We start from the raw sequence: 19,110 nt of genomic DNA, 5'->3' as shown, positions 1-19,110 counted from the left end.
GAAATTTGGATAGGTACATGGATGGGAGGAGTATAGAGGGCTGTGGTCCAGCTGTGGGTCAATAGGACTAGGCATATTGTGGTATGGCACAGATTAGATGGGCCAAAGAGCCCATCTCTACGACTCTAAGACACCTACAGGATGAGCACTTCAAAAGCAACAAAACTGGGCTTAATGGTCTGAAATCTGCTTGATGAAATGCTGTGCTTCATAGCAAGTTGCATACCTCCAGCATTCCAATTCACCTCTGTGATTTAAGCAGAGCCTTGCTGCGTAAACGCAAGGTGGGAGTCACAGTCGAGTTGTTCTCACGAGCACCAGTACGTGCTAGCAGGTGAGGGTGTGTTCCTTCACAGCATCACAGGCACATAGCATCAGATAAGCAACATTCATAACAAAAACCAACTAATAACACAAATTATACAAAAGGTACACAATTAGAACATAAAAAAGCAAAATCCATATGCTGTAAAGTTGCACGAGAAAACAGCACCGTGAATGTTTCATAAGACCACAAGACCTAGGGGCCGATTCAGGCCGTTTGGCCCATCGAATCTGCACTGCCATTCCATCATGGCCAATTTACTATCCCTCTCAACCCCATTCTCTTGTCTATTCCCTGTAATCTTTGATGCCCTGACTAATCAATAACCAATAAACCTCCGTTTCACATATACCCAATAATGTGGTCTCCACAACTGCCCTTGGCAATGAATTCCACAGATTCACCATCCTCTGACTGAAGTTGTTCCTCCTCATCTCTGTTCTAAAGGGATGTCCCTCTATCCTGAGGCTGCCCTCTGGAGCACAATGTGATTCCGAGACGTGATCTGTACTACTTCCATGTTGCACAACCGATTCGAGCCTAGAATCAGAGGCAAGGAGCATCAGAATGCTGCACTGCCACTGGGCACAAGCCACAGTCACTCGGGGTAGAACCTCACCAACGGCAAAAGGGACTTCAAATGCTGGAGGGAGAGGGTCAGGATCATCATGAAAGATCCCACCCACCCTACTCATGGACTGTTTGTCCCACTCCCATCAGGGAGGAGGCTACACAGCATCCACATCAGGACCACCAGACTCAAAAACAGTTACCGGTACTTTCCCCAAGCAGTGAGGCTGATCAACACCTCCACCCACTAACCCACCCCTTCACACCCCCAACACCATTACTTTATCATTTCCTGTCAGAGTGACCTTATGTACAGACACTCCTGGGCCTAGTATCACTTTATGGACATACAATCGATCTATGTATACAAGCTATCTTATGTATTTATATTTATTGTGTTTTTTATCGTTACTATTGTATTCTTTATCTCATTTTTTTTTGTACTGCATTAGCTCTGGAGTAATAATTATTTTGTTCTCCTTACACTTGTGCACTGGAAATGACATTGAACTATCTTGAATCTAACCATAAAAAATCAGCATTCCTCCATCCCACCATCAGGTGAATCATTATCCGACCACACTCTATACACTGATCCTTTCTCGTATCTTATCCAGCTTTCCCCCGAAGTGAGCTACACCCCTTGCCATATCACATCCAATGTTGCGCTAAAGGACCTTTCAGACCGACAGAGTTGATGAGCTCAGCTCCTTACATACCCTAATTTAGCACCAAGTCGCTGCATGTTCGTATGTTCCATCAGCGGTTCTTTGTCCAAGGAAGGGAACTCTTCATACTGAACATGGGACAAGAGATCAATCTGGCAAGAGAGAAGCAGCAGTTTCACAAACGGACAAAATGGCATCGGAAGAAAAAACACAAATTGTTGGGCAGATTGTGTTTTTATCATGGCTTCCCCACACCCTCTGCTCCAAATATCAAGCACAGTCTGAACAAAGGGTCTGCCCTCTTGTGCCCAGTCCGCAGAGTATTCAAGCCTCTGTTCCTCTTTGCCTCGTCAACAGTGGGTTCACCTTGTTTTATTAAAAAAGACTTTATTCACAATTTACAAGAATAAACTGTCCAATAGCTTTTCATTCTTTACAGACATGGTCAATGCTTTCTGTACTGTTCTCTCACATGAACAGCACTGCTGCCCACTCATGTGGCACTCCGGGTGGTACACTAATGATGTCATGAGCCCTGTGGGCCTCTGTGGCTGTCGCAGAGCATTGGGCTTCAGGATTTCTCAAGCACCTGTATTTATTAATAGTTAGAGCCATTAAGCCAACGGGCTTTCCATTTGATCTTGTTAATTGTGATTGGTACGCGTTTCCCACATTCTACAATTATATAAAGGGGTCCCTCATTGTGCTCTGCAATTGGAATGCTCTGTGCATTTGAGGGAACGATTTGTCTCATGGTGTCACTCAGTTGTGCCTACGATGCTCTGTTAGTATTGCTATGTATAACCTCTTGTTTCCATCTCACGGGGGAGTCTGCCGTTGCTCCACACTTGGGTACAGTCCTGCGAGCATGCACTGTGACAAAGGGCTACAATAATTGAAAGGTTAACTAACCCCCCCCACCACTCCCTCTCCTGATAGTTCTATACAGGACCCCCCCCCCCCCAAATTGTAGTAAAGATGTGGTCTACAAATTGCAATGGGAGATAGAAAATGCATGCCAAAAGGGCAATATTACAATAGTCACAGGGAAATTCAATTTGCAGGTAGAAAATCTCTGGATCCTAAGAGAGAGGGAGTTTCTAGAATGCCTGTGAGATGATTTTTTAGAGCAACTTGCAGATGAGCCCACTAGGGGATCAGCTATTCGGGATTAGGTGTTGTGCAATGGACCAGAATTGACAGCTTAAGGTAAAGGAACCCTTAGGGGCAAGTGAGCATAATATGATCAAATTCAACCTGAAATCTGAGAAGGAGAAGCTAAAGTCAGGTGTATCAGTAAAGAGGGAATTACAGACACGTGAGAGAGGAGTCAGCCAGAACTGACTGAAGAACACTGGCAGGGATGATGGCAGAACTGCAATGCCACAGCTGTGACTAACAAGAAAAGTCAAAGCCAACATAAAAGCAAAAGAGAGGGCAAATAATAGAGCAAAAATTCGTGGGAAGTTGAAGGATTGAGATACGATATGAAGATAGGTGGAGGGGCAGGTAGTTTTGAGGAAGTGAAGAATGCACAAAGAAGTGGCAGATGGAATACAGTGTCAGGAAGTGTATGGTCATGCACTTTGGCAGAAGGAATGAAAGGTTAGACTATCTTCTAAATAGAGAAAAAATACAAAAAAACTGAGGCACAAAGTGACCTGGGAGTCTTTCTGCAGGAGTCCCAAAAGGTTAATTTGCAGGTTGAGTCAGTGGTGAGGAAGGAATTTCTCATTCATTTCAAGAAGATTAGAATATAAAAGCAAGAATGTAATGTGAGGATTTATAAATCACTGGAGAGCCTCATGGAGTAATATGAGCAGTTTTGGACCCTTTTTCTTAGAAACTGGACAGGGTTCAAAGGAGGTACATGAAAATGATTCCAGTATTAAACAGCTTGTTATTTGAATAGTGTCTGATGACTCTGGGCCTGTATTCACTGGAATTCAGGAGAATAAGAGGTGACCTAACTGAAACCTATCGAACATTGAAAGGCCTTGATAGAGTGGATATAGAGAGAATGTTTCCTATGGTGGGATAGGATAAGACCAGAGGACACAGACTCAGAATAGAGAGGGATCCTTTTAGAACAGACACGAGGAGGAATTTCTTTAGCCAGAGAGTGGTGAATCTGTGGAATTCTTTGCTACAGGCAGCAACAGAGGCCAAGTCTTTGTGTATATTTAAGGCAGAGGTTGATAGATTCTTGATTGGTCAGGGCATGAACGGATATGGGGGTGGGGGGGTTTGAGGAGGCGGGAGATTGTTGCTAAAAGGAAAAATGGATCAGCCATGTTGAAATGGCAGAGCAGACTCAATGGGCTAAATGGACTAATTCTGCTCCTATGTCTTATGGTCTATATATGTACTTTGATAATAAAATCCACTTTGAACTTTAACTGGTGTAACAATGTACAGTCCTGACACAAAATGCAAGTCAGTAACCTATTGCCATGATAGACAAAGAAACTATCAGAAAAATTCATGTTGTTTTCATTTCTGATAGAGCGTTTTTTAAAATTTGTATTTATTCATTACTTAGAGGTCCCACACGGTAATAGGCCCCTCCAGCCTAACAAGCCCATGCCTGCCCTATTACATCACAGTGACTAATTGACCTAAGAACCCGTATATCTTTGGAATGTGGAGGATCATACAAACTCCTTACAGACAGAAGCGGGAGTTAAACCCTGATTTTACAGCATCCCACAGCTTACTTACCCTACCCTTAAACCGTACATTCTCAGAATGTGGGAGATCGCACAAACTCCTGACAGACAGAAGCGGGAGTTAAAACTCCAATCTTACAGCATCCCACAACTTATTATCCCTACCCTAATCCGTAGGTCTTTGGAACGTGGGAAGAAATCACAGCCCTCGGAGGAAACGCATGTGGTCACAGGGAGATTGTACAAACTCCTTACAGACAACAGTGGGAATTAAACCACAATCTTACAGCATGCCTGACAACTTACAAATCCTACACCTAACACATACGTCTTTGGAACGTGGGAGGAAGCCAAAGCTTCCAGAGGAAACCCATGCGTCACAGGGAGATGGTACCTACTCCTTACAGAGTGTCAGAATAGATCCGGGATGCTGGCATGGTAACAGTGTTACGCTAATTGCTGTGCCACCCTACGTCAACACACGTCTCGAGTGTTTAACTTGCACTCACCTCTGAGGTTCTCTTCACAAAGTCCTGAGTCACTCGCAGCATGTGGTTATACTCCGTGAGCTCGAGAAAATTCCTCTTCAGAGTCTCCTTGTTTTTTGTCACCTCTCGCAGTTCTGCCTCCAACTGCTGCAGTTGTTCCTGAAACCAGAACAGACACACCATGAAGCAACTTCCCCACCCACCGGCCTCACGGCCATTACCCAGAACCATCTTCAACACCTCAGACCTTGGATCTGTTTCTATGACATTGGTGTTGTATAAAAAGATGCAAATTCTGTCATAGACGGTCCCAAGCCCGGCTGCGAGAGGAGGAGGGTTGGGCATGGAGCTAGCAACCCTGTCCCGTAAAAACCCAGAGCAACAGAAATGCCAACCATAGCTCCAAAAACCTCATCCCTGGGAGAGGAAGGATCTTCACTGAGAAAGACGTATGAAGTTGTGTGGTGAAAGTGGAAGCCAAAGGGCCAATCAACTTTCAATCGGCCCAGGATAGGGGGCTCTGGCAAGCTGCTGTCAGTGGCTGTTGCCAGTAGGGATGATAGGCTTCAGATAATGATCTTCTTATTCCGAAAAAGAAAAAGATGCAGGAAATCAGAAATAAAAAACACAAAACACATATTCAGTCTGGTCAGAGAGCTGAACCACCAGCTCTACTTTTCCTCCCACAGATACAGTCTGATCTGCTGAATATTTCCAGCATTTATGTTTTGATTTTAACAATTGTCTCCCTGCACATTTTCCAGCAGATTGATACATCACCTCTTCGGTAAATGAAGAAGCTAGCACACAGATACAGCAAGGAATCAGGGAAACAAACACAATGTTAGTCTTCACTGCAAAAATAATAAGTGGGAGGTCTCATTGCAACGGTATGCATGAACACACAAGTACCACGCAGAGTCCGGAAAAAAGATCTCAGCCAAAAACATCACCTGTTGATCCCCCTCCATGACCTGCTGTGTTCCTCCAGCAAATTGTGACTTTAAACTTTGTACAGTACAGGAGGGAAAGTGTGCTTGTGTTGGTTGTAACAGCAATCGAGGCAGAGCCTACTTTGTACTGATACAAATGGAGGTACTGTTTCACTGCTGATGGTCTCTGGCCCACCCCGTCTCTGAGGCAACGAGACACTGAACTCAACATCCCTGGGTGAAACTATTTCTTCTCCAACCCTCAAAACCTTCTGCCAAACACTTCCAAGTCTGTGACTCTTTTGATACAGGTTCTCCGAGGGTCCTTTCAATTCTCGGCACCTCCACCATTTCGCTAAGGCTATACTCCACAGAAAACTCAAACATCAAACATTCTCAGCACTTCCACTCAGCTATGCTCCACAGAAAGCCCCAACGTTATATAGCAGACCTAAAATTTTCCAGTCTCCACAAATTTCTGAAATCTCCTCAGTAGTCTTCCAACACAATCATATTTTCCCTTCTGCTACAACTCTATGTTCAGCTATGGCCAAACGATCAATCCAAGCTCAGACTGCCTGCATTATATTCTACACTACAGTAAATAAAGTATTTCTTGCATCTTTGAATGCCTCACTAATCTGTCCAGGCATTCTTAAATATTTGTGCATGTGTATTTCCAGTGCTCTCTATTCCTCTAGGTACTCAATCTGTTTCTCAAACATCCTCACAGGTACATTACTTCTTCAGTGAAAGGTGAAGGTTGCACAAAGATACAGCAAGGAACAGGGAAGCAAATGGAATATTGGTCTTCACTGTGGGAGATTTTGTTGCTATGGTTTGCAAGAATGCACGAGGATCATGCGGAATCCTGGTCTCACCGCAGATCCAGTGACCGTAAGATATAGGAGCAGAATTAGGCCATTTGGCCCATCAAGCCTGCCATTCTGGTTCAATTCCCACCGCTGCTTGCAAGGAGTTTGTATGTTCTCCCCGTGACCTTGTGGGTTTCATCCAGGTGCTCCAGTTCCCTCCCACAGTCCAAAGACATTCCAGTTGGTAGGTTAATTGGTTTTTGTAGGTTGTCCTGTGATTGGGCTAGGATTGCTGGCTGGTGAGGCTCAAAGGGCCAGAAGGTCTACTCCAAGCTGCATGTCAATAACTAAATAGAAAAGGCAATGGAAATTTTGTAATTTTACATCAAACACAAGAAACAGGAGCTGTCAACTGCACCTTCAAGGTGGCTCTGCCAAAAAACATTGTCTCATTTTTACTATGTACTGTACCAGCAGTTATGGTCGAAATGACAATAAAAAGTGACTTGACTAGACTTGTTAAAAACCACAGCTGATCCAATCTTGGCCTCAACACCACCTTCCTGGCATCTCTCTATTCCACTCGACATTGTAAATGTCTTCCATCTCCTTGTTGAATATATTTAATGACTTTATCTCATCTCTCTAGCCTCTTACCTTTTCTCTTCACCTACCTATCACCTCCCCAGTGCTCTCCCCTTTCCCTCATGATTCACTCTTCTCCCGTCCGAATCCTTCTTCAGCCATTTGCTTTTTGCACCCATCAACTCCCAGCTTCTTACTTCAACACCCCCCCCAACTACCACCCACATGGCTTCACCTTCTAACAACCCCTTCTCCACCCCCCTCTTACTCTAGTGCCTTCCCCCTTCTTTTCCAGTCGTGATGAAGGATCTCACCCCAAAACATCGACTGTTTATTCATTTCCTTGGATGTGGCTTGACCTGCGAATTCCTCCAGCATTTCACGTGTGCTGTTCTCACAATCCACCCTGATAGCTGCCCTCAGAAGCTCACTTCAATATTATCTCTCCTTCTCCTACACTCCGGCAAGAATGATTCCGGGATTGAAAGGCCTATCTCACAGAGAACATATGATGGCTCTGGGCCTCCACTCAGTGGAATTCAGAAGGAGGGAGGATCTCATCAAAACCTGTTGAATGTTGAAAGGTCCAGTAGATGTGGAGAAGATGTTTCCTATGGTGAGGAGTCTAAGACTGGAGGACACAGCCTCAAAATAGAGGGGCATCCATTTAGAATGAAGATGAGGAGGAATTTCTTCAGCCAGAGAGTGGCAAATCTGTGGAATTTGTTGCCACAGGCACCTATTGGAGGCCAAGTCCTTGGGTATATTTAAGGAAGAGTTGATAGATTCTTGATTAGTCAGGGCATGAAGGGATATGAGGAGAAGGCAGGAGGATGCGGCTGAGGGGTGGTGGGGGGGACATGATGAAATGGCAGAGCAGGGTCAGTGGGTCAAATGGCCTAATTCTGCTCCTATGTTCTAAAGTACAGGCCTGACCAGCTCAGCTCTTCAGAATATCCCACTTTTCAGGGTCATAGAGCAACACAGCATAGATACAGGCCCTTTGGAACAACCAGTCCACGCAGATCATGGTCCACAACCAGCTAGTTCCCATTTCCTGCATTCAGCTCATATGCCTCCAAATCTGCCCCTCTAGGTACCTACCCCAAGTGCTTCTTAAATGACACTATTGTACCAGCCTCAGCCACTTCCTCAGGCAGTTTGCTCCACAGACTTACCACCCTCTTTGTGAAGTGGAGACCCCTCAAGTCCATTTTAAATCTTTCCCCTCTCACTACGTCCCCCATTTTTTCATCTCTCCTAACCTGGGGAGAAGCCTGTCACCATCCGCCTTACGCCTCTGATCTCAGGAATCCTCACTGAAGGGTCTCCAATGCAAGTACGTGTGGCCGACTATAGTCTTTCCAAGACCATGACTATTCTTGGCAAAAATTTTCTACAAAACTGGTTTGCTATTGCTTTCTTCTGGTCAGTGTCTTTACAAGACGGGTGACCCCCAGCCATTGTGAATACTCTTCAGAGATTGTCTGCCTGACATCAGTGGTCACGTAACCAGGACTTGTGAAATGCACAAACTGCTCCCATGGCTTCACCTGACCCTGATCGGGCGACTACGCCTTGCCCAAGGGTGACCTGCAGGCTAGCGGAGGAAGGGAGCACCTTACGCCTCCTTTGGCAGAGATGGAGCTCCACCCTGCCATCCAGCACATACTTCCTAAAAGAGAATTAAAACATTACTCAGTCTCACCAGTGCTCCATAAAACTGCTTTGAAGCTTTTTTATTGTTCAAACCCAAAGCAATAAAGGACCTTTCTAATTACTCGCTCTAACCTGCATGCTTAGTCCAAAGTACAGGAATTCAAGTCTTGATGATTTTTTTTCCCCCTCAGGGCCTTTAAACAGGGTAGCTTGACTGCGTTGGAACATGGTAAAGGCCACGTCATAGAAAAGGAATTGGTAAAGAAAGAAACAGGTTTCGTGGGGAGGGAAGGGGTGATGACTTAGGACTCAGAAGTTAACAACGCTGCAGTAGCTGTGTCAATGACAGCTGACTGTCTGGTAGACAGTACATTTACGTTCAGCTGTGAAGGTGCATATGCACTTGTGTATTAACCAGTGGGACCAGACACAGGCTCAGTCACAACTCAAATTCCAACGCAAATTTTATTAGCAAAGGACATATATGCCACCATATCCCCTGGCATTCATGTTCCTGCAGGCATACTCAATAAATCTAAAGAATAGTAACTACAACAGAAACAGTGAGAGGTCATGCAGAGTGCAGAGTCCAACAAACTGTGTAAATGCAAATACAAATACAAATAATTAGCAATAAATGATAAAGCATCTTTAAAGTCAGAAGATTGGTTGCAGGTAGATTTCAATGCTCCAGTCACAGAGTAATGCACCACGTACACAGGCCCTTTGGCCAAACAAACCCATGTTGCCCACAGTGCCCAACCGGCTAGTCCCAATTTCCTGATTTGGCCCATAACTATCCAAACCCCGCCACTCCATGTACCTATTCAAATGCTTCTGAAATGATACGATTGTACCTGCTTCAACCACCTCCTCTGGCAGCTTGTTCCATAGACTCACCACTCTGTGTGGAAAAAGATACACCTCCGGTTCCTCTTCCTTCGCACCCTGAACCTGCACCACCTAGTTATGGATTTCCCCCCACCCCCTCCATCCTACCATGGAAAGGATTGTTATCATCCACCTCTCCATGGATATTTATACATCTTAGCCCCTCATAATTTTAAACATCTCAGTAAGGTCGCTCCTTACTCTCCTTTGTTTCAAGGAATAAAGACCGAGCCTGGCCAACCTCTCCCTGTAACTCAGGTCCTGGCAAGATGGTACCTGTGACCAGTGGCGACATCTTGCAGACAGCTTACAAAACTACTAGATACTCACCTTCTAAACGTACTTCTGAACTGTGGTCAATTGCAGCCTGCAAGCTCTCTTTTTTTTTTACACCATAAGATATAGGAGCAGAAGTAGGCCATTCAGCCCATCAAGTCTGCTCCACCATTCAATATTGGGCTGATCCAATTCTTCAAGTCATCTCCACTCCCCTGCCTTCTCCTCATACCCTTTGATTTTTGAGCCGACTAAACAACCTACTGCTTTTGCGAACTCCGGGGGGGGGATCTAGCGTGGAGGAGCACGGGGAGTGGAGGTATGCCCATCACTGAGGGAGGCTGCATCAACTCCCAATAGCCAGAGCACGAACCCATGGTTGGATCTATTACTCCATGCTGACTAAAGCGTTGAGCAAGATTAAAACTGTCAAGGACGGGAGCAGAAAACGAGCAGCTGTTCAGTGCTGTCTGCTTGCGTTTGACCGGTCGCCCTCTCATTGCTGCCATTGGGCGGAAGATGCAGGGACCTTGGGTCCCACACCACCGGGTTCGGGAGCACTGCAGCCACTGGGTTCCTGGACTGGCTTCGCTCGCCTCAGCGCTGAATGTGCTCTGCAGGTCTGGACTCATCATTGAAGACTCTGCTGATAATGTTCCATGTGTTCTTGCTTACAGTCTTAAAAAAGCACTTCAGTGCTGAATTGGCTGTGGGCCCCGGACCAGCTTCACTCACCTCAGCTGCTTCCTGGTTATGGAGTCACTTTCGGGGACTCTGTGGTCAATGATGCTTGGTTACTTTTTATTGTTTGCACAATTTGTTCTTTTTTTCCTTCATGCTGTGTGTTTGATGGTCCTTGTTGTGTGGGGATTTTCACTTAATGGATTCTATTGCGCTTCTTTGTTTTCTGGTGCCTGCAAGAAGGCGAATCTCAAGGTTGTACAGATACTTTGACTATAAATGTACTTTGAAGTCCAGTCCTGGCAACATCCTCAGTAAATTTTGTTGACAAAGCAGGTTTTTCGACCACCTATCAACAAGAGTCATACACTTGACGGTACCAACCTGTATCTTCAACACGTGCTTCGGCAGTGGGGCGACAGGATTCACTTCACCATCCAGCAGAGATATATCTGCCCTTTTAATCTCTTGTAACAGATACCCTGAAACACAAAGGAAACCAGACGTTATCATCCAAAGGCAGTACTGGAGCTGGTCTAAACACAGTACAGCACAGTGAAGGGCTTAGGATGCAGAGTTGATCCACTGGGCATCACTGCGATGGAGGAAGGGCTGGAGCTGGTCACTGCTGGCACAAGTCACCAGAAAACGGAGAATCAAATGGCCGCAGTTTGGGATGTTGTCATTTGGAGAAGCGTTTTCCAGACGGAGTTAATAACAGATTGACCTCAACCTCACTATGAGGAGAAGAAGTCACTCTAACACTCGCTGTTTGGAGAAACATCTTCCAGATGGAGTCAATAACAGATCAACCTCAATCTGACTGTGAGGAGAGGTTACTCCTAACCCTCTTACTATAACAACGTGACAAAAGGTCACTATCAGGGTGGTTAACTCTCCCCTCAGGTCAGTCTGTGACAACGTCTCCAATTTGTGCCCATTTCAGATTGATCTCCACAGGATTTATCAGAGGCTTGCCTGCCGTGGATCAGTTTGGGTCAAAAGTCCATTTTGCGTGCTGCATGCCCCTGTGACATTCCTCGTGACAAACCACAAACTCACTATCAGGCAGGTATGCTTTGAGGCTGCAGCCCAAATCAAATTCATTTATTGGATCAAAGCGCGTGAGGGGTTGGTGGAGGCAAGCTTTATCTTTACGCTTGAGTAGTGCAGTCAAAAATGTGCATTGTGATCAATCAGGCCAGTGTCTGACACCCTGCATCATGTGAACACAGCACGTCATAAAATTAAAAGCATCGAACAGTCAGGCACACAGAATTATGCAACAGCATGGGGAACAGGAGAGGGGCAAATCACATGTTCAACTTCAACAGGAAATTAAAATATCCTTTCATAATCAACTCAAGACCACACTGCAACAGAACAGAGTCTCTCAGTGTTCACAGGACAGATTCATTTCTTCAGGAACCTGCTTCCACTCCATCCCACCAAAAATCCAAAATAAAATTAGAAAAGGAATGGAAGAAGTACATGTTCAGATCAGAAACAAAGGAGCTCTCCTATCACACAGCATCTGGAAATGGTTCAAATGAGTTGCATAGAATGAATATTGAACCGCCGCACAGAGACCCAACTCTCCTCAGCGATGGCTGGGACTACTCCCTGGGTAATACAAGAACCTCACCTCGTCAATGATGGCTGGGTCTACTCTGGGTAATGTGAGACATCTCCTCATTGATGGGTGCGACTACTCCCTGGGTAATACGAGAACCTCACCTCCTCAATGATGGCTGGGACTACTCACTGGGTAACGCAAGACATCTCCTCATTGATGGGTGGGTCTTCTCTCTGGGTAATGTGAGACATCTCCTCATTGATGGGTGGGACTACTCTGGGTAACACGAGACATCTCATCAATGATGGCTGGGTCTTCTCACTGGGTAACATGAGACATCTCCTCAGAGATGGCTGGGTCTACTCTCTGGGTAATTGATAACCATATCTCATCAGAGATGGCTGGAACTCGTCTCTGGGTAACGTGAGTACCACATCTCATCAGTGATGGCTGGAACTCGTCTCTGGGTAACGCGAGTACCACATCTCCTCAGTGATGGCTGGAACTCGTCTCTGGGTAATCTGAGTACCACATCTCATCAGTGATGGCTGGAACTCATCTCTGGATAACATGAAGTCCACATCTCTTCAGTGATGGCTGGAACTAGTCTCCAGATAACATGAGGACCACATCTCCTCAGTGATGGCTGGGACTATTCCCTGAGTAATTAGACTATATCTCCTCAGTGATAGCTGGGATTACTCTCTGGGTAACACGGGAACATCATCTCTTCAATGAAGGCTAGGACAACTCCCTAGATAAAGTGAAAACCACATCTCCTCAGTGATAGCTGGGATTACTCTCTGGGTAGTTCTCACTGTTGCAGCTGGAGGTTCACACCTGCCTCAAAAGCGTAACAATCATACCAGTGCCCAAGAGCAGGGTGAGCTGCATCAGTGACCATCGCCCAGTTGCACTCATATCTACTGTGAGGAAGTGATTTGAGAGGTTGATCATGGCCAGAATCAACTCCTAACCGGGACCTGGACCCACTGCAATTTGCCTATTACCACAGTAGGTCTACAGCGGATACAATATCGCTGGCTCTCCGCTCAGCCTCAGATCCCCTGAACAAGAACAATACCTTGCACTCAGTGTCAGTAAGACCAAAGAATTGATTCTGGACTTCAGGAAGGGGAAGTTGTTGAGGGAAGCCATCGGGGGAACAGCAGTGGAAAATGTGAGCAGCTTTGCATTGATTTTAATTAGCAGTACAGAGCCGAGTCAACCCTTCCAGACCTCAAGCCGCGGCACCCCTACAACTCCCAACAACCCCTATTTAACCCTAATGTGATCACAGGAAAATTTACAATGACCAAATAACCTACCCAACAAGTCCTTGGACTGTAAGAGAAAAGTAGAGCACCTGGGGGCAACCCATGAATTTCATGGAGAAGATGTACAGAAACTCCTTGGAGGTCACTGGAATTGAACTCTGAACTCCGACACCCCGAGCTGTAATTGCATCGCGCTAACCACTACACTACCATGGCACCCACAGTAGTTCCTGGGCGTCAACATCTCTGAAGACCTACTCTGGGTTCAACATACTGATGCAATTACAAAGCATGACAGTGGCTACATTTCATTAGTTTGAGGAGAACTGATATGTTCACGCAAATTTCTAAAGATGTACCATGGAAAGCATTCTAACTAGTTGCATCACTGTCTGGTGCAGAGGGGTCACTGCACAGGATCAGAAGCAGCTGTAGGAAATTATAAACACAGCCAGCTACATCATGGACACAAGCCTCCCCAGCATCAAGGACATCTTCAAAAGGTGCTGCCTTAAAAAGCTGGCGTCTGTCATTAAGAACCACCATCACCTAGGATATGCATTCCTCTCATTGCTACCATCAAGGTGGTGGTACTGGAGCCTGAAGGCATACACTCAATGAATCAGGAACAGTTTCTTCTCCCCTGCTATCCGATTTCTGAATGAACAATGAATCCATGTACACTACCTTACTACTTTTTTTTGCCCTCTTTCTGTACTAATTTAATATTCCTTATTATAATTTGTATTTATTATGTATTGCAATGTAAAACAACAAATTTCACAACATTGCCACTGATATTAAACCCAATTCTGATTCGTATACCTGTCTCAACGTCTCTCAAACTTTGCTGTCGTATCTGTTGCCACATCTCCTGGCAGTTCATTCCAGGCACCTATCATTCGGTGGAGAATAAAAAACTTCCACATATATCTTAAAACTTTCCTCTTCTCACCTTAGAGCCAACTGCTTCAATTTTATATTTCCACCATGGGAAGAAAGACTGATTCACTTCTCAGAACTTTACATAGTTCTATCAGGTCTCCCCTCAGAAAACAATCCAAGTTTGTCCAATCTCTTCTTCAAGCTAACAATCTCTAACGCCGGCAAAATCTTTCTTGTACCTTCTCCAAAGCCTCCACACCTTACCTCTGATACAGAAACAAGACTTGCTGGTTAGCCTCTATTTGGACCATTGTGTTCTCCAAATACAGCCTAATCACCATATCATACAGGCTCCATGTGATTCATGCTCGACTGACGAAGGAAAATATGATGTATGCCTTCACCAACAGCCTGTCCCGCTCCAATCACGTTGATGTTATGGCCATGAAAGCTCACCAGCACCTCTACTTACTCAGGAAGAGAAAGAAATGCGATGTGTACCATTTGACCGTCAGTAATTTTAATCAGTGAACCACAGAAAGCATCCTATCTGGATATATTATGGCGAGTTGTGAACACAGCATAGCACATCACAGAAATCAGTCTCCTCTCCACACACACTGCCTGTACTTCCCAGCATCTCACTAACCCAACCACCCAGCCTACCAGATCATCAATATTATTCAAAGGTTCATTTATTATCAAAGCACGTATCCATATACAACTCTGAAATTTGTCTTCTCCAGATAGCCAAAGAACATGAAAGTCGTTCAGAGAAATATCAAACCCACCTCACCCATATGAAAAAGAACAGCATCCAGATCATCAACTCCCAAAACACCACTCCCCCTGCACAAAATGGAACAACATCGACCCCCCAATAGACAAACCCTCCCCCACACAAAAAAATTAACAGAACACAACAGAACATCAACCTCCAAACACCTTCCCCTCACACAAAAAAGGAGCGATTAAAAAAAAGAATATAAAAACTACAAATCTGAAAAAGACCACAGTCCATAAACGAAATAGTCCAATCCATAGATACAGAAGCACGACACCATCCTCCGATGTCACCGACAGTCATTGAAAGAGAGGGACGCCACACGAGGCAGAGAGGCCTACTTGCCTGACACAGCGACAGGCTGCTCACAGTCTCCTTCTCCAGCAACAGTCAAAAGTCAGTCAGCACTGAAATCCCGCTTGCTTTCCACATTCGCCTTGATGTCTCAATATTCCTTGACTCTTTAACCTCGGACTATCCTCCTATCAATAAAGGGACTAATCTTCACCATTACCAAGCCGCATCAGGTACAATTTACAAGATAGTATGGAATAACTTGCCATGGCTTCATCAAAACTCCAAAACCAGGGGTTCCCAACCTGGGGTCCTCAGACCCCTTGCTTAATGGCATTGGTCCATGGCATAAAAACGTTGGAGACCATGTCCTAAACCATGTCCTCTCCCAACCATAAAGAAACTGGCAGAGGTGATGGGAAAACAATTACCCCAATTCACATTCAACCATGACTTGGAAGCTATCATCTCCATTCCCTTGGGAATACCCACCATTGCCTGATGGATGCAAGCACGGGAGTGGGGTCACATTTCATGATGCAAGGGACAGGCTCAAGAGAGAGGGGTGAAGACCACAGACAGAAGCATAAAACATTACTAATTGTGCAGGCAGCAAACACAACTTGAGGGCAGCACCATACCTCATTACCAAATAAATCTCCCACCATGTTAACGTCAACCAACCTACCAAGAGTCTTCTCCATCTCCTCACATCTCCTCATCTCACTGACAAACTTCCGCTGGAAGGTGGTCACATTAGGATTCAGCTGCAGGAGCAGAAACAGCAATTAAATTAGTTACTCTAAAAGAATAAAGTTCCTATGTACCAAATGGCAATTCCACTGAATTTAAATCCCTGGGTATTACTATTTCAGAGGACCTGTCCTGGACCCAGCATGTAAGTGCAATTGTAAAGAAAGCACGAAGCATCTCTACTTCCTCAGTTTGTGGAGATTCAGCCTGACATCCAAAACTTTGACAAACTTCTATAGATGTGTGGTGGAGGGTATATTGACTGGCTGCATCACAGTCCGGTACAGAAACACCAAAGTCCTACAAATAGTGGAATCGGCCCAGTACATCACAGATAAAGCCCTCCCAACCAAGGAGCGCATCTACATGGATCAGTGTCATAGGAAAACAGATCCAGCATCAGAGATGCCCGTCACCCAGGTCACGCTCTCGTCTCGCTGCTGCCATCAGGTAGAAGGTACAGGAGCCTCAGGACTTGTACTACCAGGATCAATACCCACCCCTCCAATCATCAAGCTCTTGAATAAAATGAACCAAGATAGAATAATTTTGCAAACAGACTGTGCTGTAATCCAAACAATTGTTTTAAATCAGCAGCTCCAGTGGCTTCCTATTAGCAAGTAAAAAAATAAATGCATCTATCACCATTTGCACAATTTATTTTCATTTGCAGTCTGTTGTTTTCTGCACTCGGGTTGATCTTTCATTGATCCTGTTGCAGTTACTATTCTATAGATTTGCTGAGTATGCCCACAAGAAAAGGATTCTCTGGGTTGCATATGGTGACATATTTGTACTTTGATAATAAAATTTATTTTGAACTTTGAAATATACCAGTTCTGAACTACTCTCACTGCAATCTGCAGCTTATAATTTCCTTTTAAGCAACATACTTTTGAACCATCCTTCTGAAGGACTCAGCAGACCTAACTCTCAAGCATGCATGTAGGCATCTTAAGCGGACGAAGGTATATCACCATGGCTGGAAGACAGAGAGGAGGCAGCCCAGCCTAGACACACAGGAATGAAAGTTCCTCTCCCCAACATCTTGTTAGTAAATATACAGTGGCTGGAGAACGAGATAGAGGACCTAAGGGCAAGATTGCTGTGTCAGGGGGAGATCTGGGCCACGTTCAAGTACTCAGTAGCTGATCAAATACACCACATGTCATAGACTTTATAAGAACAGTTATGGATGAGTGTGTCCCACAAAATCAATCGGAGTCTTCTCCTAAATGATTCAGGAGATCCACAGTCTGCTGAGGTCCAGACACAATCACTGGAAAGCCATCGCTCGGGCAAAATGGCAATCCCAGACCAAACTTAAATCAATGAAGGATGATCGACAGCTGTGGCAGGGCCTGAATGGTTTCACCTCCCAAAAAGTGAAACCAACTGACCTAGGTGACAGGGTTTTGCTGCCAGATGAGCTCAATGCCTTCTATGCTTGCTATGACCGCCAAAACAGAGATGAGCTTTCAAGTACTCCCACATCCCAATATGAACCTGTGATTTCAGTCTCCAAGGATGACATTAGAACACCCTGTGCCCAGCAAGCAAGAGGAATTACAAAGAAAGCACATAAAATGCCTCTACTTCCTTAGAAGTTTTTGCAAAAATACAGCATGACATCTAAGACTTTGACAAACTTGTATAGATGTGTGGTGGAGATTATATTGATATGGAAACACTGATGCCTTTGAATGAAATACCCTACAGAAAGTAGTGGATTCGGCCCAGTCCATCACAGGTAAAGCCCTCCCCAGCATTGAGCACGCCTACATGAAACATTGTTGGAGGAAAGCTGCAACCATCATCAGGGGCTCCTACCAGCCAGAACATGGTCTCTTCTTGCTGCTGCCATCAGGAAGAAGGTACAGGAGCCTCAGGACTCACACCACCAGGTTCAGGAACAGTTATTACCCCTCAATCATCAGGCTCCTGAACCAGAGGGGATAACTTCACTCGCCCCATCACTGAACTGTTCCCACAATTTAAAGACTCAACTTTTGAGGACTCTATCTCAAGTTCTCAATATTTATATATATTATTTTTTCTTTGTATTTGCACAATTTGTCTTTTTTTGCACATTGGTATAGTCCATCCCGTTGGGTGCAGTCTTTCATTGATTCTATTATGTTTCTTGCAGTTACTGAGTATGCCCACAAGAAAATGAATCTCAGGGCAATGTATCTAGAGATATATGTATGTATATAGAGATATATGTATTTTGATAATAAATTTTTCTTTGAACTTTTTATACAAACACTTAAATAACTTTTTATATAACTATTTATATAACCATTTAACAGTTAGTTTCATTATGTCATCACTTGCTACAGAATTACAAGTATATTCCAGTTAAAAGCAAAGACAGTAAGGGTGGGGAGGGCCAGCCTTGGATAACTAAGGAAATAAAGGAACACATCAAACTAAAAGCTCGTGTGTACAAAGTCACCAAGAGTAGTGGGAAACTGGAAGACTGGGAAAACTTTAAAAAGCCACGAAGAACCACTAAGCAAGCAGTGAAGAATGGGAAGATAGATTATGAAAATAAACTAGCACAAAATATAAAAATAGTCAAGTTTTGATAATTTTATAAAGCAGAAGTGAATGTAAGTCCCTTGCAGGACGAGAAGGGGGAATTGATATTGGGTGATGAGGAAATGGCCAAGGCTTTGAATAACTATTTTGCGTCGGTTTTCACAGTGGAGGACACGTCTAACATACTAAAGAGAGGTGTTATGGATGCGAAGGGAAGTGAGGACCTCAACACAAGAGCTATCACAAAAGAGGTAGTGCTGGGATAAAGATAGACAAGCCCCTTGGTCCTGATGGAACACTTCCCAGGGTAGTGAAAGAAATGGCAGAGGTTATGGTTGAGGCTTTGGTGATAATTTGCCAAAATTCTCTGGACTCTGGGCAGGTGCTGGCAGATTGAAAGAAGGTGAATGTCACACGACTGTTCAGAAAAGGATGTAG

General features: G+C 44.6%; 1 protein-coding gene across 2 annotated transcripts in view; it reads right to left on the bottom strand.

Moving 5' to 3' along the window:
• LOC140730936 (V-type proton ATPase 116 kDa subunit a 2-like) overlaps positions 1-19,110 on the bottom strand; it is a 58,742-nt gene that overhangs the window by 33,582 nt on the left and 6,050 nt on the right. The window contains exons 2-5 of one of the 2 annotated variants that reach the window (XM_073052016.1): positions 16,064-16,142; positions 10,944-11,041; positions 4,742-4,879; positions 1,615-1,715 (exon numbers count right to left, since the gene is read on the bottom strand). In XM_073052016.1, the coding sequence (XP_072908117.1) occupies positions 1,615-1,715; positions 4,742-4,879; positions 10,944-11,041; positions 16,064-16,142 (416 nt within the window). The remainder of the gene's footprint in view (positions 1-1,614; positions 1,716-4,741; positions 4,880-10,943; positions 11,042-16,063; positions 16,143-19,110) is intronic. The other variant, XM_073052017.1, reaches the window with a different exon arrangement.

This window comes from Hemitrygon akajei, chromosome 7 (assembly GCF_048418815.1).
Source record: "Hemitrygon akajei chromosome 7, sHemAka1.3, whole genome shotgun sequence".
Classification (NCBI taxonomy): domain Eukaryota; kingdom Metazoa; phylum Chordata; class Chondrichthyes; order Myliobatiformes; family Dasyatidae; genus Hemitrygon; species Hemitrygon akajei.
The sequence above is the reverse complement of the archived record's forward strand: the minus strand, read 5'-3'. Positions and strand labels throughout refer to the sequence as shown.